The sequence below is a fragment of the Phoxinus phoxinus genome (genome assembly GCF_949152265.1).
Source record: "Phoxinus phoxinus genome assembly, chromosome: 12".
NCBI classification, from domain to species: domain Eukaryota; kingdom Metazoa; phylum Chordata; class Actinopteri; order Cypriniformes; family Leuciscidae; genus Phoxinus; species Phoxinus phoxinus.
The window spans coordinates 18273227-18294356 of NC_136887.1; the positions used below are offsets into that span (position 1 = coordinate 18273227).

At 36.4% G+C, this 21130-nt stretch overlaps 2 protein-coding genes across 5 annotated transcripts; both read left to right on the forward strand.

Moving 5' to 3' along the window:
• The first annotated feature begins 545 nt into the window (after window positions 1–545).
• mtmr7a (myotubularin related protein 7a) lies at window positions 546–13738 on the forward strand. 4 transcript variants are annotated; one of them, XM_079630954.1, is made up of 15 exons: window positions 546–817; window positions 3998–4334; window positions 5102–5224; window positions 5629–5791; window positions 6948–7105; window positions 7199–7327; window positions 8933–9067; window positions 9157–9289; window positions 10302–10411; window positions 10487–10612; window positions 11598–11647; window positions 11740–11940; window positions 12064–12198; window positions 12426–12552; window positions 12712–13738. In XM_079630954.1, exons 2-15 carry the CDS (start codon window positions 4311–4313, stop codon window positions 13072–13074), a joined length of 1977 nt encoding a protein of 658 aa, XP_079487080.1. In that variant the 5' UTR covers window positions 546–817; window positions 3998–4310; the 3' UTR covers window positions 13075–13738. The 4 variants fall into 4 exon arrangements, with proteins under 4 accessions (XP_079487080.1, XP_079487082.1, XP_079487081.1 ...); XM_079630956.1 differs by having other exon boundaries at window positions 4074–4334; XM_079630955.1 differs by having other exon boundaries at window positions 4084–4334.
• A 1178-nt stretch (window positions 13739–14916) lies between these two features.
• cnot7 (CCR4-NOT transcription complex, subunit 7) lies at window positions 14917–21116 on the forward strand. The gene is given in 8 exon segments (XM_079631184.1): window positions 14917–15083; window positions 16238–16447; window positions 17570–17763; window positions 17889–17914; window positions 17917–18109; window positions 18303–18447; window positions 19651–19761; window positions 19838–21116. Coding segments are annotated over 7 exon segments (918 nt in total). The 5' UTR covers window positions 14917–15083; window positions 16238–16330; the 3' UTR covers window positions 19970–21116.
• Window positions 21117–21130: the final 14 nt, after the last annotated feature.

The following is a 21130-nucleotide window of genomic DNA, read 5'->3' on the forward strand; positions in this document are numbered from 1 at the left end:
AGAAGACAAGATCCTTGGACAAATGGGATGAAACCTGTTGAACTGCACATTCATTTCATGTCATAAACCAATTTTTCCCAAAATGAGAGAGAGGTTTTCTAAATACTGTGGGTTTTCCTCTGCTTCTCAGGACAGGCCGGCACAACTGATTACAAGATTGCCGATGTCACGCACATGACCGTAGTTGATTCATCTAATGCAAAAATATTGGTTCTAATGTCAACACCGCTATACAGCACTGTTTGTCATAGGGACACTCCACCACTTAACGGAGCTGTCACCAGGAAATGTTCAAGTCAATTATTAGTGGGAAGAAAGGACAGTACAAGCTGATTCCAGCAGATAAGTATGCATACATGGATGCAAATTGTAAAACTGCTGTGCAATCAACTTTAGTTTCATGCAGTGTCATTGCTGCAAAACACATGCAGCTGTTACAAAGATGAACTGCCCTCTCAGCTTCTTTATCTATGAGAGCAAATAAGTTTCATGCAATGAACGTCAATTTGTGCTTGCTTTTGTTTTGATGACGCACCAACGGTGGACACTGGCTGAGTCCTTGGAGTTCAGTTCCCTGTTAACCATCCTGCATTAAATGACAAAGAGAACAATCTTTCAAATGTTCAGCCTGATAGATCTTTTATACTTCACTTACAGCTGTCTGCTAGAAGATTATAAGTCTAGACTTGAATGATCCGGTGTGCTGACTCTGCTAAAGTTGAATATCTAGACAGGTTCGATCTGTTACAGTGAGCATTAGCATGGGAAACTAGTCAGCTATGACATCACTTCAATTCCTAAGGCAAGATTGGTGGAGGTAAGACTATAAAAGCTTTATTTTTGTGCTAAGAAAACATCATCTGATATCATAACATGCAGTAAATGCAACGAGAGGGGAAATGAATAGAAACTTACACACTGAATAGTGACATACTGACCCAAATCTTCCTTAATACCTATAATCTTGTTTATATTGAATGCCAATGTGAAGGCTGAAATGATCACCTGTGTGTATTGTGAGATATACTTAATGCTTTCTTTATTAAAAAACGTGCGCAATTTGTGTAATCTTCTTAAGCACAGTGCTCCTGTAAGAAACTGCCCCAGGGTTTTTTTAGTTTACCGGTAATCAATTTTCTGTGCCAACCGCGAAGCGAGGAATTCAGTTACTAGGCCACAAGTTTGATTTTTTTAGACACTGAATACATTTGTTGATTTTTGCATGCCAGCTAATGATATAAAGATTTATGAATAATGTTCGGATATAGCTGAAGGCTGATGGATCAGTCCTTAGTTACAGAAACCGGGCCATTACGGAGGTCCCAATCCTGCTTTATTACCCTTATGGGTGTGAGCAGAGCACTTGATCATAAGTTGGTCCTGTGGATCTGCCCTCATTTCATATATGGAACAATAAGATTGAGTGTGCTATATGTTGATAAGGGTGATAATTATTGACTTCATTGTAAGTATTGCTCAAATCTAGGACATGGATGGTTATCAGAGGCATATTTAGAGAATGAGCGAATGAGAGCAACACTACATATATGCTTTCAGGCTAAATGCATTATCATAGTAGGCCTACTCAAATTCTGCAAGCTTGAACAGGAAAGATGGGAGGCTACAGTATAAAATCCACCATAACAATTTTGGTGTTGTGAAACTGATCACTTAGATGTAGGCTATAGGTTATATTTTAAGCTTATACTGTATGGAAAAGGTGATCTCCTAAATGTAACGCAACAGTGATTTGCCTTCTGGAGTAATCTATTAGAATGGACAAACAATCTCCATACTAAAAAGACAAACAGCATTGAACTAAATCCCATATTGTGATTGGACTTGAATTGGTCAATTGGCAAATCAAAGTCCTTCACACTTTTTCCCCCTCAACATTAATGCTGTTTATACTGAACAAAACTGCACAATCAACTGTCTAAAAAGGCTCACTGATTAACTCAAAGATTCATATGACGTCACAGCAGTGTCAATATGTATTTTGTGTAGAGAGATGGGGGAGAGAGTTAGTGAAGGACAGGCAGAATGGAGAGTGTTTTATAGAATGAAAGATTGTTATCTGTGAACTTAATTTGTGCTATTATTAACTAAATGAACAAGAGTTTAGGGGGAAAAGTATCAACTGGTAAAATTAATTGAGATTAATTAGGGCAAAAGCCAAGAAGACAGTATATGGGCGCATGGTTATCCAACAGTTTATCAATGACATTTTCTTTACAATTAATCATAATTTTACTACTGTCATAAAATCTTTTAAAAAGAGTAATCATCTAGGGGGGTCCGGGGGCATACTCCCCCGGGGAGATTTTTTTTCCCATTTACGTCAGCTAAATGCACTATTTTTCAGGCTGTTTGAGATAATAGAATGCTTAAAAATCTATACACTATCTGGGAAAATGATGATAGTTAGGCCTACTCGGTAAAAAAAAAAAAAAAAAAAACTGGACGTGCGAATGAGGTGAATTCGCGCCTGCCGTGCTAAATGCCTCATTCGTGCCGCAGGACCTCCAGACTGGCATAAACGCATCTTCACATTGACTTAAACATTGAAATCACTCGCGCCAGACGCTCTAACGTTACTCGCGTTTGGTGTGAACGCAGCATACACTTGTCCGCGGTTCGTCCGACGCTACTTCTGAATCTCTCTCCGGCCGGTGAGGTTTACTGTTAGTGTTCCATATAAAAAACTTTATGTCAATATTAACTTCAGCCGGTTAGCCAGTAAGCTCGCTACGACGCCGGTGAAAACATCAACAGCCCGCCAGCCCCTGATGACAACGACGAAGAAGAAGATTTATATTCTTCGTTAGTTTTTTATTGGCAGTTGGCAAACAAGCTGAGTGATGCGCGATGCATTACCGTCCGCCACCACGCACGGTAATAGAGCTTTTGTTTCATTTTTTGCCGCTCCAGTCAGAAAGACTGAGAGGAAATGAAACAAAGTTGAAGTTATTTTAAAAAACCTAAAAGATTCGGGGCTTTGACAAAACATTCGGGGCTTAAGCCCAATTAGCCACCCCCCCGCTCCGCCCCTGGTTTACCTGCATAGGCTACTATATGATCCTGGTTAATTGTCATTTTTGTCTTGATGACATATCAAAAAAGAAACCTGACATGTCATAAGACATGCAAATATTTAGTAAATATCCAATGTCCTCTACTGACCAATACACAAATAGCCTAAATATAAGTATAAATATAAGTAGGCTAGCCTATGTTACGTTCGTAAGACGTAAGAATGTGCCAATATATTTTTGAATCCCATTGACAAAATAGACTGATTTTACTGTTTGCATGCTTATTTTTTCCAATTGATCAGATTATTTGTCTTCTAGTCTGATCAAAATATAATTTGAATCGAGATTGAGGTGTTTACATTTCGGCTTTTCAGTCCGATTTAGCCATCAATCCAAACGGTTTGTTTGGCTGCTTGTTTTAACATATCAATGAGTCATTTACTAAACTCAAAAACAGACAAAGTAGCAGGCAATATTGTGCTTAAAATGTAAGTTACTAAAATTTAGAGTTAGTTCCCCACAATGGGGGTAGGGGGGATTTAAAGATTACAAGGGCACGTGAGTTAAAAAAAAAATACTGATGTGCACGGATCGTTTATTTGTAATTTACTGCAATATTCCATTAAAAAATAAGAAATATCAATTTTGATTTCATGGTGACTTTAAAAGCACCCCCTACATCAGGCCTACAGCCATTATCCAGTAATTTCTGTATTTTCTAACATGATGTTTTCAGATTAGAAACAGAGACTCGAAAACATTTTTAGTGCAACTAGATAGTGTGTCAACATGCCCCACATACAAGTCAAGTTGTATCTTTCTTCTTGGCCAAATACAATGGATATTGGCTTTTTTGTATCCTGGATTTCAAACATCACCTCTGGAGTGTTTCATAATTACATGAAATTAAGAAAATGACATCCATGCTCTATATACTCACACGAATACCCTATTTCTTTTAGCGTACAGATATAAACAATAGCCTACCGATGATGATTACATTTTCATAACTAAAATCACGATGAAACGTGTTTGAAGCGGGCTTTAGGACCCTGCAGCGGGCCACGCACTGAGCGCAGAGACCTGACGGTGAATCACTACAGATGACGGGAGGAGCCATATCCCTATCAACCCGGATTCAAAGAAGCGCAGCGTTTATAACAATACTTGGAAATATTGTGTTTAAATTAACACAATAACACTCGTTCAGCATGACACTAAGAAGTATTTCTGTACCCCGATAAGCTGCACGCGCCAGAGGTGTGGTGGTCAGAGATGGAGCACATCAGAATGCCAAAGGTAAATGTCCAGCATCCATGATACAATGATTCCCTTTACATGCCATGAACCACACATCTCCATGCATTGCTTCCACATGTTTCATCATTTGTAATTTGAGGTTTTATACTTGTAAATGGATTAATTTACTGGAATCAATTAACTCAGCACACTGAGACAAAATGTTAAAGGGAAAAAGTAAAGGCCTACATCTGATCAGTTATAATTACTGAAAATTAAATAAGGAAATTACTGAAAAGCCATATTCACAATAGGAATTAGTTTTGCTATTGTGTGCCAATTGATTGCAGATTATTTAAACACAGTATCACCACAGGGCAGAGGGATGCTCGCTATTATGTTTGTGGTATGGTACTTTATAGTGCAGCATCACTAATACTAATGTTGTCTAATTCAGAGGTTTTCAAGGCCACAAGTGAAAAATGTGAGCAGGGATTAATTAGTTAGGCATTAATCTATTTAATATATTAAATTAGATTAAAATAAGAATTCTCATTATTATAAATAAAAATGAAATATGCAAATAAATAATACATTTATCAGTGCATTACTATAGTAATGAGTACAAAAAAATAACAATAATGTAACTTAGTAGAAATTAATTTGAAATCTATAATATTTATTTTCCAGTGTATAAATTGGCCATTTATAAAAGATAGATGATTTTTTATATTTTAGGATGGGAGTTCCTCACATGAGGGTAATCATATATGGGGGTCTGTGGCATCGAAAACCCCTGGTCTAATTAACTTGGTTATATATTGCAGGTAGAAAATGTCTGGTTAGTGGATAGAAGTTCCTCTCGAAGAACTCAAGTGGGCACGCTCTACCTGACAGCCACACACACTATCTTTGTAGGTAAAGGATCTGAGAACAGAAATGAGCTGTGGGTAAGTGCTTGCCATGTCAAATGTATTAAAGGAACACGCCGACTTTTTGAGACTTTAGCTTATTCACCGTATCCAACATGTAAATAGGAAAATGTTGGTGTTATTTTGTCACTTATTGGGAGCAGTATGCTAGCTGGAGCCGTTTACCTCCAGTCTTTGTGCTAAGCTAGGCTAGCGGTGGGTGCGTCAGACAGAGTTACGGCACGCACAGAGATGAAAAGGGTATGTATGGACTTATCTAACTCTGGGCGATATGGTGAATAAGCTAAAGTCCCAAAAAGTCAGTGTGTTCATGCCATAACTAATGCCATTGATATTTGCGGTTTATCATCATTGTCAAGTATTTCTGTGCTCTAAAAATCTTATAAGTACAATAACTGACACAGTATGCTTGTTTTTCACAGGTTCTGCACAGTTTAGTGTGTAATGTTGTAAAGCATAAAGCATCTCAGAGTGGATACCCTTTGTTAATCCACTGCAAGAACTTTCAGGTCATACAGTTTATTATTCCTCAAGAGAGCGACTGCCATGATGTTTACATTTCACTTTCACGTCTGTCTAGACCAGGTGGGTCGCTTTGCATACATTTTAAGAATATAATGTGTGTATATCATTTGGCATACAAGTGCACTATTCTACATTTTGTAGTGTGTGCGTAGTGCGTTCACACTGAATATTCTTGAAAGAAAAAGGCCCGGATGATGCACTTACTTAACCGGAAAAACAAAGTGTGGAATGTTGGACACATGCACTCAACTGCTGCAACTTTCCTGTACCGGAGGGGGAAAGGCTGTCAGACTCCAATACTGGATTACAAAATAACCTTTTCAAATTCACACACTGCACCAGGGCTGGACAAATGTAGCTTTTTAGTAATCCTGAAGACTTTGATTAGCTGGTTCAGGTGTTTTTGGTTAGGGTTGGAGATAAACTATTCAGGGAAATCTCGAGTGCCAGAGTTGCCCAGCCCTGCACTACATGGTTGAGTACAGGAATAGGCAACGTCAGTCCTAGAGTGCCGTTGTCCTGCAGAGTTTAGCTCCAAACCCTAATTAAACACCTAATTAATCAAGGTCTTACTAGGCATACTAGAAACTTCCAGTCAGGTGCGAGCTAAACTCTACAGGATCAAGTTTGGACACCCCTGGTATAAGTGCATTTGGGACACAACTTGTTCTTGAAATATTGTTGCAGACAAATCAGCATCTGTATGTTTAATATACCCCCGGTTTCACAGACAAGGCTTAAGCCTAGTCCCAGACTAAAATACATGTTTTAACTGAAAGCAACTTGCACTGACTGAAATATCTTAGAAAATGTCACTGCCATTGTTTTGTCTCAAGATGCACACCAGTTATGTTTTTTTTCTAAGGCACGTTTAATTGAACTAAGGCCTAATCCTGGCGTAATATGACGCGATGGTGAAAAAAAAAACGTTTTTTCAACACGGTCAAGGAAACGGTCACGTTTTCTACTAAATTTGTGCCCTTATGTCTTGCAAAACGATTTGAAATCCTGCATTTACTTTTCATATGGTATTTTCATACAAGGTTATATATTAATTTTGAAGAAAAAAAAACCCCTGCAAGATGCCCTTTAATCTAAAGCCCTGTCTGTAAAACCGGGCCATAATGTTTAAAACAAATTATAGTTATTCGATACACTTTTCTATATTTCAGTGTACAAGGACATTTTGTCATGTTGTTTTTCCTTTGTCTTGCAGAAAAATATGAAGAGTTGTATTGTTTTTCCTTCAATCCTAATGCTGACAAAGCTGAACGGGAGCACTCATGGGACTTTTTAGATATGAAGGCTGAATACAGTCGAATGGGACTTCCAAATAAGCAGTGGCATGTCACCCCCATCAACCGAGAGTACAGAGTTAGTGTATCACCCACCAGCACTATGTAAACACAATCAGTGTAGTTTGTTTAGTTGTTTAGTTTTTTTATAACTTTTCTTTTTGTGACACAGGTGTGTGATACTTACCCATCTGACTTGTTTGTGCCTAAATCCGTCACCCTCCCTGTCATCGTAGGGAGCTCTAAGTTCCGTAGCAGAGGTCGATTTCCCACGTTGTCATACTACTGCAAGGAAAATCATGTAAGTCTGCCTCCATCTGGCACATTCTCTCTGCAGTCTTAGCATTCATCGGCCCCTTTTAATGAGGCTGTGGAGAATTTTATCCTTTCTTTCATATGTCCTTGCCTGCCAAATACTTTCATCAGATTGAGGATGCGAGTTCAAGGTTCAAGAACATAGTGTTCTTGAGACTTGAGCGCTCGGTATATATATAAAAAAAACTCAAGAAGAACCATAAATGTGATGCAGCTTGATTTAGCATTAAACTCCAGCTTGGTATGATTTCTTTACAAAGAAAGTGCTTGTTTTGTTTTTTGAATTACAATATACTGGATAATTTAAAAGCATGGTAAAGCCCCCTCTTGGGTTCGGCACTCTGTTAAAAGACGTTTCATTTCATTGAGGTCAAATATTCCCCTTGGATTCTCTGTGTTTTCTTTTGGACACATGAATTCAAACCACATGGAGAAGCTTGTGACCTCCACATAAGGATCATAATGGTGAGGCCCTAAGGGGTCAGTTACAGTTTAATATACCCCCCCCCCATTCATGGTTCGTTAACCCCAAAATATGATTAGAACAGTGTCTAAAAATGTAATATTGCAAGCTCAGAGTTTTATGAGGACAGGGCCAAATTCTCATGAAATACCCATTCCACTGAGAGAACATTGTGATCTTCTGTTCTTACAGTTTCATTTATTAATCAATCGTGAAATTATCAGGCTGGGGATTACTCTGTACGATAGCTTTATTTAAAGTATTAAAATATCATTTTGATTTAAAAATTATTCAAATTGAAATGTATAATTTTATACATTTTAATAATATCATATATTGCTTTTTTTTAGCCTGGGTCCCCTTTCTATGGAAGTTTGTTTCTGCCACGGAATAATGTAAAAGTTTTTTTTAAATCTCACAATTCTAACTTTCTTCTCACAATTGCGAGTTTACATTTCAATGTAATTATTTTCTCAGAATTATATATAAAGAAATAATATACATATATAGTTTTTTTCCCCTCAGAATTGGACTTTATAACTTGTAATTGCGAGTTTATATCTCACAATTCTGAGAATAGAAGTCAAAATCGCGAATTGATATAAACTCGCGGTTCTGACATTTTTCTCACAATTGCGACATTAAATCATGCAATTCTGAGAAAAAAAGTATGAATTGTGAGATAAAAACCTTTACAGCCGCAGCCGTAGGCTGTTACCTTTTTTTCTTTTGTATTCCATGGTGAAAACAAGCTTCAATACCTTTCCCTTTGTTCTTCAAGCTGAATTTTATATATTGAGCATAAAAGAATCAGGCTGGGATTTACTTTGAGGTCAGATGATAGTTGCATTTTTGCTAGACTAGTTTATGGAATGTATTTTTTTTATTAATTACATTTATGTATTTGTATACATACTACTAATACAATTAAAATATATTTTCATGTATGTATTTATTTATGTGAATATTTTGCACACTAAAATAAACCCTGAACCACTTAGTCTTGTCCTACACTAATATGAAGAACTAATGAGAAGTTTTCAGTGTTTTTTTTTTGGTCATGTCTTATCTGGACACCGCAGGATGCCAACATATGCAAACACGACTCACATGATGTCTTTTCTTTAGGCCACAATATGTCGCAGCAGTCAGCCTCTTTCTGGCTTCAGTGCTCGCTGCCTGGAGGACGAACAAATGCTGCAGGCCATCATGAAGTCGAATCCTGGCAGCAGATTCATGTATGTTGTGGACACCAGACCCAAGGTCAGTCCACTTAATATCAGTATACGATGAACCCGATACCAGAATTACACATGAAAGACGCTGTATGTGAGAATCTCATGTATTTCCAGCTAAACGCAATGGCAAACCGAGCTGCGGGCAAAGGCTACGAAAATGAGGACAACTACTGCAACATTAAATTCCAGTTCATCGGCATTGAAAACATCCATGTGATGAGGAACAGTCTGCAGAAACTCATAGAGGGTATTGTCTCCATCTTATTAAGTGAGAAAATGAATTGTCCCATATTAACCAGTGTGTTAGATCCAAAGATCCTTCTGTTGAACCAGCTTGAACCAGTATATAACAGCTCCCCTTCAATTTTATGGGAGATCTTAAGACCACTTAGCATTTTATCATCTATAATAAAGACGTTCTGCAATGAAGCCGTAGATTGTACCACAGGAGAGTTTCTTGGCAAAGCAGACAGTGTAGTAGGGGTGCTTTGAATCCATCTGGCTTTTATTCCTTGCCTATTTTTGTTTTGTTGACTTGACGATTGGGGACCTTTTTCCCCTGATTGAGAAAAGGAGGGCGTGAGAATGATATCTTCCAGTGTTGAAGAAATAATAGCGGCACTGGGTGTGATAGCTTTTTGACCCGTAAAACATTAGGGAGTCATCTGGTCGAATAATCTTGTAGGCTTCCAGCAGAGACCGTTTGAGGTCTCATTACAGCATGCTTGATTCTTCCTAGAAATACAGTCAAGTTGGTCTCTGTCAGCAAAAGTGAGTGGGGTTTTCAGTATATTGGCTTCAGCAGCTGTCATCTGCAGTGTTCTCATGGGACGTCACCAGCCCTTAAATACTCTTATCACATTTGAACTGTTGACATATCAAAGCTTACAGTGCTCACAGGGAATGTTTATGTTGGTTTGGAGAAAAAGAATCAATGCCACTTATATAAATACACATTTATTTGGTTGTCATAATAACTAATGAGCCATAAGACAGCTCTGTCATCAAGTCAATTTATCAGCAGTGCATATTTCAAGTAACATAAATAAAGAAGACACTCACAGAGGACACTTTTGTTAGTCACTAGCTTTCTTTGCAAAGCCAAAGTAAATATTGAGCACTTTAAAATTCCTCATATAATTTCCCTACTGTAAATTCTCAATAAAGCTCCTGGTTTTCATCATCGCCTTTTCACAGGATCGTATATAAACTTTAGTAGTGAATTTGTCTGGATCTTCTCAAAGTTTTTTTTTTTTTAGTTTCTGCACTGCGTTCTCCCACCATGAGAGAATTTCTCTTGGGGCTTGAAAATTCTGATTGGTTAAGACACATCAAATCGATCATGGAAGCTGGAATCTTCATATCTAAGGTAAAAGATGAGTCAGCCCATGCATGAGCTCTTGCTCCGGTACTGATTTCATGTTCTTTCCTGACACGCACACAGGCCGTGGCAGAGGAAGGGGTCAGTGTCCTGGTTCATTGCTCTGATGGCTGGGATAGGACGGCTCAGGTTTGCTCTGTGGCCAGTGTGCTTCTGGACCCCTACTACAGGACCCTCAAGGGACTCATGGTAAACATTTTTCATTCAAGTCACTGAGTTCACAGTGTAAGAAGATGCATAACTGACAGGCTTCCCATGAGTCTTGCTCATTTAATCACAAGGATCGACTCAAGCTGGATCTCTGCTGGAGAGGTTTCATTCAATAGCAGAGCTCAGTTTAGAGAAACATAATTTCAAGCACAGATTAAGTCTGTCTGGGAATACCATCTCATTTCCTGATACACTAGCAAGTAAGTCTGTGCAGATGCACAAGCACCATCAAACGGAATTGCAAAAATATTGCATGTTTTCAAAGGGGTTTCACGTGTTGTTCCTCTGCCTTTTATTGATCAGTTAAACAAGATGGTCAGAACGTTTAAACAAATAGATCAATGTTCTGCTAGCGCTAGTGTAGGCACTTTTTGAAGAAGTCAGTTTACAAATTACTTCTAGTTGTCTTTAAACCTTCAAACTGTTTTCAAGTACACTACCATTACAAGATTTCTTAATGTTTTTGAAAGAAGTATCTTATGCTCACCAAGACTGCATCAAAAATACAGTAAAATGAAATATTATTACAAATTAAAATAATTGTTTTCTATTTTAATATATATTAAAAATGTAACTTGTTCCCTGTGATGGCAAAGCTGAATTTTCAGCATTATTACTCCAGTCTTCAGTGTCACATGATCCTTCAGAAATCATTTTAATATGCTGATTTGGTGCTCAAGAAACATTTTTTATTATCACTGTTGAAAACAGTTTCTGCTTAATGTTTTTGTGAAAACCTAATATTGCTCAATATTTTTTGATGTATGGAAAGTTCAAAAGAACAGCGTTTATTTAAAATGGACATCTTTTGTAACATTATAAATTAGTTTGTCACTTTTGATCAGTTTAATGTTTCCTTGCTTAATATAAGTATTAATTTCTTTAAAACAAAGTCTGACTATTACTAACCCCAAACATTTTTTTACAATTGTGTAAGTAAAACCTTGTTTTATTGTATGTGTAGGTGCTGATTGAGAAAGACTGGGTTTCATTTGGACACAAGTTTTCACACAGGTTGGACTTCATCTTAAAATTCACTCCGTTTTTTCTGATGTGCTAGATGCTATTGCTCATTCTAAATGTAATTTACTTCATGGCTGTTTCAGATGCGGTCATCTAGATGGAGAAGCCAAGGAAGTGTCACCTGTTATTGACCAGTTTCTGGAATGTGTATGGCAGTTTATGGATCAGTTTCCCTGTTCTTTTGAGTACAATGAGAAGTTTCTAATCAGCATCCACAACCACGTTTACTCCTGTAACTATGGCAACTTCATTTGTAACAGCCAGAAGGAAAGGAAAGAACTGTGGTAATTGCCCTGTGTGTTTGAGACATGAATGAAAAACTTGATTTTGTTGTTAAAATTTGGGGTATAGTAGTATAGTTGGGGTATTTTAATATGTTAAAATTCTCTGCATGTTTTTTTCTGTAGCATCAAAGAGAAAACCCATTCCATATGGCCTCATTTATGGGAGGACAAACTGGACTTCATGAACCCTCTGTATAAAGCCGATCAGAGCCGGAATCAGGGACTTCTGAGACCCAGTACTGCCCCCTTCTGTTTTAAGTATGTCAGAACAAGTTTTTTCCCCTGTATACATAGGCTTTGTCTCACTATTTTGACCTGACAATACATATTTTCCCTTTCTTGATTCTCTTTCTCATGCAGTTTTTTTTTTTCTTTAGTCCTAAGCATTTATAACAAATTTAAAGTCAACACAGAAGAAATTGTTAAATGATATATGCTATTTGTTTTTTTTAACAGCAAAAATGGTTTGTCTTTCCTGTGTTTAGATACTGGAGAAGGCTGTATAATCGATTTGATCGCGAGTTGCACCCACGTCAGTCTGAGATGGATTGTTTGATGACTATAAAAGAGGAAACACAGCAACTTGAGGAAGAACTGGCTGTCTATGAGCAGGTACAACATCAGATATTTGCCATATTAGGTTTTTATTTCGAATCTCTTTGAACAAAGACCATGTTGTTTACTTAATATGCATGTTCTACAAATGCAGAATTTTTATTCGCACAATGTTTACCATTTTAACTTTAGTGATCAAATATTTTACCTTTGCAGAAACTGGCTGTCCTGGGTAAGGAGCGTGCAAAAACGCTTTACATGCAGAAGGGTTTGTTGGACGTCAAACATCAGATGCTTTGGTCTTTACCGTTAGATGCAAGCCTGGTCAATTCTCCTCAGGATTACATTGGTGGCTTTATAGGTGCTGCTCCCAATGTTTTCACCTTACAACAAGGAGAGAGAGAGAGCACAGAGCTTAGCCTGTTTGGAGACAAACCAAAATGCTCTGATGCTGACAATAGTGACCAGGAGTCAGGAGTGGCAGATTTCAGCTCCCATTCTTCTGGTGAAGAGTCCTTGCCAAGTGAGGACAGTGTGAAGGATCCCGACTCAGATGAGACCGGCCCCAACAGAGCATGAACAAATGCAACAGTTTGCAAAATGAGAAAGCCATAACGTCTAAGTATGTGATCAAGATAAGAGTGTGGGCATTTCAAATTATGCAAAGATATTGGACATTGTGGACATGTCTCACGTGTATGGCACTACAGAAGCATGTCTTTCTGTCTGAAAGTGTATTACGGGTGTACTATGTAAAGAGTGATGTTTTATTCTAGTATATATCATTTCTCATTGGCATGAAATCTTTCAAAACATTAAATACATGAACAATAAATTATCTCATTTAAAAATTTTGCACTTGAATAACATGAATACATACGTTAAATTTCAGTCTGTTGTGAAACTAATATGATATTAATATCAATAAGTGTGCTTAGGCCTGGCAAATGTTTGAAAACAATTTCAAAGAATCAAAAGAAACCATACCAAATAAGATAGGTTGTATTAAATTCTGAAAATATTTGTATAAATACTATATTTATTACATCATGCTTTTGGTAATTTAAGAAATTAATGTTATTGCAAATCATTTTGAAGGATGGAGACAATTAATATTTTGGTCAGTTTAGATCCATATTGTAAATTTGCTTATCTATTTTCAAGTCTTTGTTACAAGATGTGTCTTTTTTTTTGGTCTCAAAACAGGTGATTGTGATTTAATTATACACACACACACTATATATATATATATATATATATATATTTATATATATAAGAATCAAAAGAAGTGTATATTTAGTGTGTATATATATATATATATACTAAATGAATATTGTTTTACTTAAAAATGTTCACTTAACTGAAGAAACCAATGTGTTTATCCAATAAGTTATTTTTTATTGCAAGAAAGATCACATTTAAAAGTAAATAAAATATAAACTTTTCTTAAACTTTTTCTAAGATATATTCTATTCTAAAATATTCTAAGAGAAATAGCCTACTACAATACATGAAATTCTGAAAAGAACTAAAACCGTAGTTCACCCAAACCTGAGTTTCTTTCTTCTGTTAAACACAAAAGAAGATATTTTGAATAATGTTTGTAACCAAACAGTTGACTTTGACTTACATAATAAGAAAATGGAAGTCAATGGCTACATTAACTGTCTGGTTTACCAATATTCTTCCAAATATCTTATTTTGTGTTCAACAGATGAAAGAAACTCATACAGGTTTGGAACAACTTGAGGGTGAGTAAAAGATGATAAAGCTTCAACAGCTTGCACTCACACAGACATGCACTGACAATTTCTAAAACTTTTAGCCTTTTATGTTCAAACCGGCTTCAGACAAAGATGGAAATACTCAAGAAGTAATAACAAGATGTAGACAACATTTCTGAATGGTTAGTAGATGAATGTATGTAGCTGATGTGTAGTTATCTTCTAGTCATTGATTTTTTAGCATATTCTGTCTTGATAATCTATAAATCGTTTTCCGGGGGGGGGGGGGGGGGCGGGGGGGGCGGGGTTTATGTAAATTTTAAGGTTAGTGATGTCACTAACCCTGGAGGAATGTAGTCCCTACCAGCCGTTTGTTGTAGTCCTTAAAAAGCAATTTCTTTAAAATAAAATGTATCCCTATTCTTTGAACTTTGAGCGTTATAACTTTGTAGATGCTGTTTATGCTCAAACCATAGACAGTATGAGGCTCAAACAGCAACAATACACACTAACTAAAGTTGTGTGAATCTCACCATTGAAGTGAAAAAAAGTTTTATATTGTTATTTCAAAAATTCAACCTTTAACATAGCTATTTCTTTGAAAATTTACAGATACGAATGTAAGCTACATACAAACGTAAAATCCCACAATGAGTTCAAAGGTCACGCGTCGTCTTGTTGTCGTCACGCCGAACTTAGCGCTGTGATGTAGTTTCAGAGGTGGCAGCTGGTTGTTGATATCGGTGTTAGCCCAATAAAACTATATAAAAGTATAGAGCAAGGTCCCAGTCCTTTCTAAACAAGGTGATTGTGTATTACTGAAGCAGTATACGCTTTAAGTGTAACTACCTTGTTTGAGGAAAGGTAAGTCCTGACAGAAAAAGTGAACTTTGATCATAATATCAGGACAAACTTTTGTGGCTAGGCTAATAGCTAACATGCTAGCCACATACACAAATAAACACTCACCCCGACACCAAACAGCATCATTCACATCTTACAAAGAAATATGATTTACACAAACCTCCAAAAGCTGACTGTAGACATGATTTCAAGACGTTTGCGGGGTTGTTTAGTTGTTTATCAGATGTTGTGCTAGCTGGTGCTGCTAACCTGTCAACTTACAACAACTGACTTGATAGCTTAAGGACATATAAAGAAACAGATCATAGGTTATAAAGGCACTTTAATGTGCATGTATGTTCAAAAGCATTTTCTGGCACACAACCAATCTTCCTACTGGTTTTGTTGGCATATTGAAGTGAATGCTGCTCCTGTTAGCCTGCGACCGTTTTGACTCATCTGGCACTAGTTGTAATGTTTAGGCACATTACAACAGGTTTTTTGTGAGTGATATGAGTATGTCTGAATCATTATCCGTTCAGTGTTGTCATGAGGCAAGAATATTAGATGAGTTAGTCATGTTTTCTAAGTAAAGTCTAAAATGAGGCATGTGAAGTATTGCAGAAAGTCTCCCTCTGTTTATAGTCCTCATAATGCTGTTGGGGATAAGGAGGATACACTCATCTAACATCTAGTTTGAAGTCAGTAAACACATGACTAATGATTTACCAAAGTGAATCCGCCAGGGCATGACACAATCCACAGACACAAGTTTGAAAATGTATACAAACCTGTAGTCATTGACCATTGCAGAAAATACAATTAGGTACAAGTAAAGGGAACAATTAGGTCATGCTTTGATTACAACATGCTCATTTTTAATTGGACAGGAGAATTTTGTATGGTGATGTTATATATATATTTGCTGTTTGAAATATTTCCCACCATTTACTCTGCAATTTAAGATGCTATTTTTTTGTCCATTTGTTTTCAGTAGCACATTTTTAATTGTCTCAAGTTACCCTATGTCTGTTTATACTGTGTGTGCATATTTGCATATTGTTTATTTTATATAGTTTATCTATTACCTTCTTGTTTATGGTGTAGTGACAATAAAGTGATTTGATATAAAATGTCCTGATTGTCTGATTATGATGTGATTTTATTTTATTCAGGTAAAAAAAGGGAACAAGCGACTATTATTTCATGAGTATATCCCCTGGGGAGTGTTTTTTTGGTTTTGATGCCGTGAACCTGAGAGTGGAACTATGCCCGCAGCCACTGTGGACCATAGCCAAAGAATATGTGAGGTTTGGGCCAGCAACCTGGACGAGGAGATGAAGAAGATCCGACAGGTGACTCGAAAATTCAGCTATGTCGCAATGGTGAGTTTGAAGCAATAAAGTTTTATTTAAATCAATCCAGTTTTATTTTTCAAATGTCATCTAGGACTGACCGTCTGCCCTTTCAATTAGCAAGTTATGAAATCAGATCCAAATGTTGAGACAGTGCAGTTCATATCTGGTATGTCTACATCAGTTGCCATAGTAATAACTTGAGTGTCAGCCTGATGGCAAGAGATGTGCGAGAGTCAATGTCATTGTGAAAAGAAAGGATGTACTGTAAAAAAGTGGTAATAACCTGCAATTGTTACCTTAAAGAGCTGTTTTTCGGAAGCTTGTTTTGCCACGGAATAAAAAAAAATAAAAGTTAATTGCGACTTTTTACCTCACCGTTCTGACTTTTTTTTATCAAAATTGCGAGAAATAAAGTCAGAATTGTAAGATATAAACTTATTTTGACTTTTAACAATTCTGACTTTCTCGCGATTGCGTGTTTATATCTAGCGATTTTGACGACTTTCATCAGAATTGCAAATTTATATCTCACATTTCTGACTTTATAACACACAATTGTGAGTTTATACTACTCAAAAGTGTGAATTTATATCATGCAATTCTGAGAAAAAAGGCACAATTTTAAGTTTATATCATGCAATTGTGAGCAAAAAGTCAGAATTGTGAGAAAAAAGCCACAATCTTCTTTTTTATTGTTTATTCAGTGGCGGAAACAAGCTTTCATAGTTTTTTACTTGATTAAACCAATAAAATGTATTTAGTTGGTTTAGGTTGATTCAGCAATATTAGATTATATTTTTTAATTGAACAAAACCAGTTAATTTATGTTAGATATTATAATTTTTAGGTTACCATTTTTTTCAGTATGGCAAAAACTGGACATTTTAACTCATGAGGCGCATCAGACAACAAAAAAGGTCAAAATAAATTATAAATATTAGATGGAAAACCTTAGTGCTTAAACTTAAAAAACGTACGAAAATTAAAAATGTTGCTTTGGCAACTAGGCTAACTGAAATAAGTTGAAGTACTAAAATTACAAAAACTAATGATAATAATAATAAAAAATTCTGGCCCTTTTTTTTAAATCATGCACTATAAATATACAAGTAACCATAACACTCATAATGTGTTTTGTTGCATTTGTAGGACACAGAGTTTCCAGGTGTCGTTGCAAGACCAATCGGAGAATTTAGAAGCAATGCCGATTACCAGTATCAGCTGCTGCGGTGTAATGTTGACTTGTTGAAGATCATCCAGCTTGGCCTTACATTTATGAACGAAGATGGCGAATACCCATCAGGAACGTCAACATGGCAGTTCAACTTCAAATTTAACCTCACGTAAGCATTGCACTTTGTAATTAAAGAGGTATCGCACTCATATTCAACAACAAAGCATCAATCCATGATCTCTCTTATATGTGCATGTTGAAGACATATGACAAGATGACTTTTCTTGTCTTCAGGTGTAACCATAGCCATCAGTGTGATTCTTTATGAAAGCAGGACATACTGTCTTTTACAGGGAAGACATGTATGCACAGGATTCCATTGAGTTGCTCACTTCGTCAGGTATCCAGTTTAAGAAGCATGAGGAGGAGGGTATTGAGACACTGTACTTTGCTGAGCTGCTTATGACCTCAGGTGTGGTGCTTTGTGAGGGGGTCAAGTGGCTCTCATTCCATAGGTAATCTTACAGTAATAATATTCACATACTGAAATCAATACAGTGTTTCAGCGGCGATTCAAGCCACAACTCCATTAAAATTGGAAGATTCTTGACAGCTTGAGAAAATGTACAGTACTGTAAAAAACTGTCTAAAACTTCATGAACTATACGCCTGTATTTTCAAGCTAATTGTTGTGTCTCTTCCAAACAGTGGCTATGACTTTGGGTACCTGATTAAAATTTTGTCCAACTCGAAATTGCCAGAGGAGGAGGTTGACTTCTTCGAGGTCCTTCGTTTATTTTTTTCCATCATTTATGATGTGAAATACCTCATGAAGAGCTGTAAGAACTTGAAGGTATTTTAGCGTTTGGAAATGTGCATGAGGATGTTGTCATTAGAAATACAGGGCCTATAAAAGTATCATGACTGTGGAATTTTTCCTCAGTGTTTTACAGCATTGAATCATGCTTTTTCTTTTCTTTTCCTTTTTTTCCCCCTTTTGTGTGTGTGTCCATCGATCAACAGAAAGAAGACTCAAAAACATATCTGGCAAAAAGACGGCATGATCTGCAATAATCAGTTATTTCTTTTTAAAATGTATATAGAATACTATTCAGTATTGATCAGTGTTATTTTAGTATTTGTTTATATCCTACTATAGTAGGTATTCATGTTTTGAGTTGGCTTTTGTTTATAATTTTAGTTAGTTTTTAGTGTTATTTATGTATCTTTAATGTATTTTTATTTCAATTTTAGTAATTGTAGTGCTTCAATTTTTTATTGCAGTGCCTAAAAATGTTTTTTTAATAGTTTTAACAAATCTAAGACTGTAATCGTGGTCAAAGGTTATCTACTAAATACTGACTTGAATAGTTCTAGTTAAACTATTGTAATTTTTGAATAAAACGAAAAAGTTTTTTTTCACTTTGACATTTGTTTTTTGTTGATCAGTACATAAAGCCAAATCAAATTTTCTGTGGTTCAGTGTTATTGTAAAACAATAAAACTTGAAAACTGGTGGTGAGTGTGTATGTACAGGTGAAGCTCGAAAAATTTGAATATCGTGCAAAAGTTTATTTATTCCAGTAATTCAACTTAAAAGGTGAAACTAATATATTATATAGACTCATTGCATGCAAAGTGAGATATTTCAAGCCTTTATTTGTTATAATTTGGATGATTATGGCTTACAGCTATGAAAACCTCAAAATTCCAAATTACAATATTGTGAAAAGGTTTTCATAGCTGTAAGCCATAATCATCAAAATTATAACAAATAAAGGCTTGAAATATCTCACTTTTCATGTGATGAGTCTATATAATATATTAGTTTCACCTTTTAAGTTGAATTACTGAAATAAATTAACTTTTGCACGATATTCTAATTTTTCGAGTTGCACCTGTATAGCCATTGCGGATTTCTTATTTCATCATTTTGGATCACACCACTGTCATCACTGCAGCATTTGCCTTGAAGTATACCAGGGGTTACTTTCATTTGTAGCAGTGTGTGTGAATAGAAGGAATCTGTGTCTGATTTCCGTCATGTGATGTGCAGGGTGGTCTGCAGGAGGTGGCAGAGCAGCTTGAATTGGAGAGAATTGGACCTCAGCATCAGGCAGGGTCTGACTCGCTCCTCACAGGAATGGCTTTCTTCAAGATGAGAGAGGTGTGCCTTCATCTACGCTTGTTAAATATCACTGGATTCAGCATTTGTACTGACTGTAACATCATTGTCGTTGCAGATGTTTTTTGAGGATCACATTGATGATGCCAAGTATTGTGGTCACTTGTATGGACTGGGTTCAGGCTCATCCTATGTCCAGAACGGCACCGGAAATGCCTACGAGGAGGAGGCAAACAAGCAGCAGTCATGACACAAGAATCCCTCGCCGTAAAGAACCTCATATACAGGGCTCAAAACATGGGTTTTTAGTTGTTGTTGTTTTGTTTTCCATGAGAGATTTCATTCGAATTTGCACTTTAAAGCTCCCATCCAACAGAAGAAAAAAAACTTCTTCCATTTGTTGCCTTCTCTGGGTTAAATCTTTTCACACAATGTTCATCTTTTATGGTTAAGGAAGAGGAACCATTTGGTGTTTGAGTTTTTTCCCCTTCCCCACAGCTCAGCCTTAATATTAAGCTACTTTTTATGTTGTTATTTTTTATCGTTAATTTATTGGATTCATTTCTTCTCGTGTACAGTTGCATAATTCATCGACTAATTTGGCGAGTACACCAGTCACCTACGTGAACTGTCGTTCCCTGATTACAGGAGTACTGTTTTCTCACACTTCGCAATAGCTTTAGACAGATGGAGGATCTCACAGACACCAGTAAATACAGGCACTTAATTGTAAAGCGAAGCCTCGCACTGATTTTACTCTTTATGTTGGGTTAGCACAGATTTTACCACACGAGTAAATTAAGAGTGATGATGTAACTGCCACTATTTAAGTGAACTGAGGACACCTCGTACTTCTGCATCAAAATTGTCTTTCCATTTTCATTTTTAAAAGAATTGTAAAGGTTTTGTAGTATTTTAGTATCAAAAAGTTCAAAGCCTTTTATTCATTTAATATAAGAAATAATGACTCTTAAAGGGAATCTTAACCAACTCAAGTACTCCGTATCAGTGGAATTAGTCGTACTTGTAGTGCTGGTTTTTTGAATGGTGCACATTTTGTGCTGTTTGGGGTTTTCTCCTGATTTTCCTCTTTATTCAGTTTTTTCTATTGTATTGCTTTACAATTATGTGTTGCCTAGATCTGCTGTATGTACTGAAAGATATTTGAATAAATGCTGTGTTAACTAATCTGAGCTTTTATAGACATGTGAATCGCATGAACACAGCTTTTCTTTTCTTTTGAATGTGTGATTTAGTGAATAATGATTTTGGTAGCTCTTAACCTCCCTCCTCCTATTTGTCTGCCATCTTGATGTGTACAGTATCCACAATGGTATTATGCAATATAGAGTCTGTTTTTAGAGCTTTTGGAAATAAAAGCCTGATTTTTCTAACTGAAGTCTGTTCAGAC

Excerpts from the sequence above, each read along its gene's own strand:
- mtmr7a (XM_079630954.1), top strand. The coding sequence starts at position 4,311 with ATGGAGCACATCAGAATGCCAAAG. Across the intron at positions 5,225-5,628 it reads AGAACAGAAATGAGCTGTGG|GTTCTGCACAGTTTAGTGTG; the intron begins GTAAGTGCTTGC and ends TGTTTTTCACAG. Across the intron at positions 11,941-12,063 it reads AAGGAAAGGAAAGAACTGTG|CATCAAAGAGAAAACCCATT; the intron begins GTAATTGCCCTG and ends TTTTTTCTGTAG.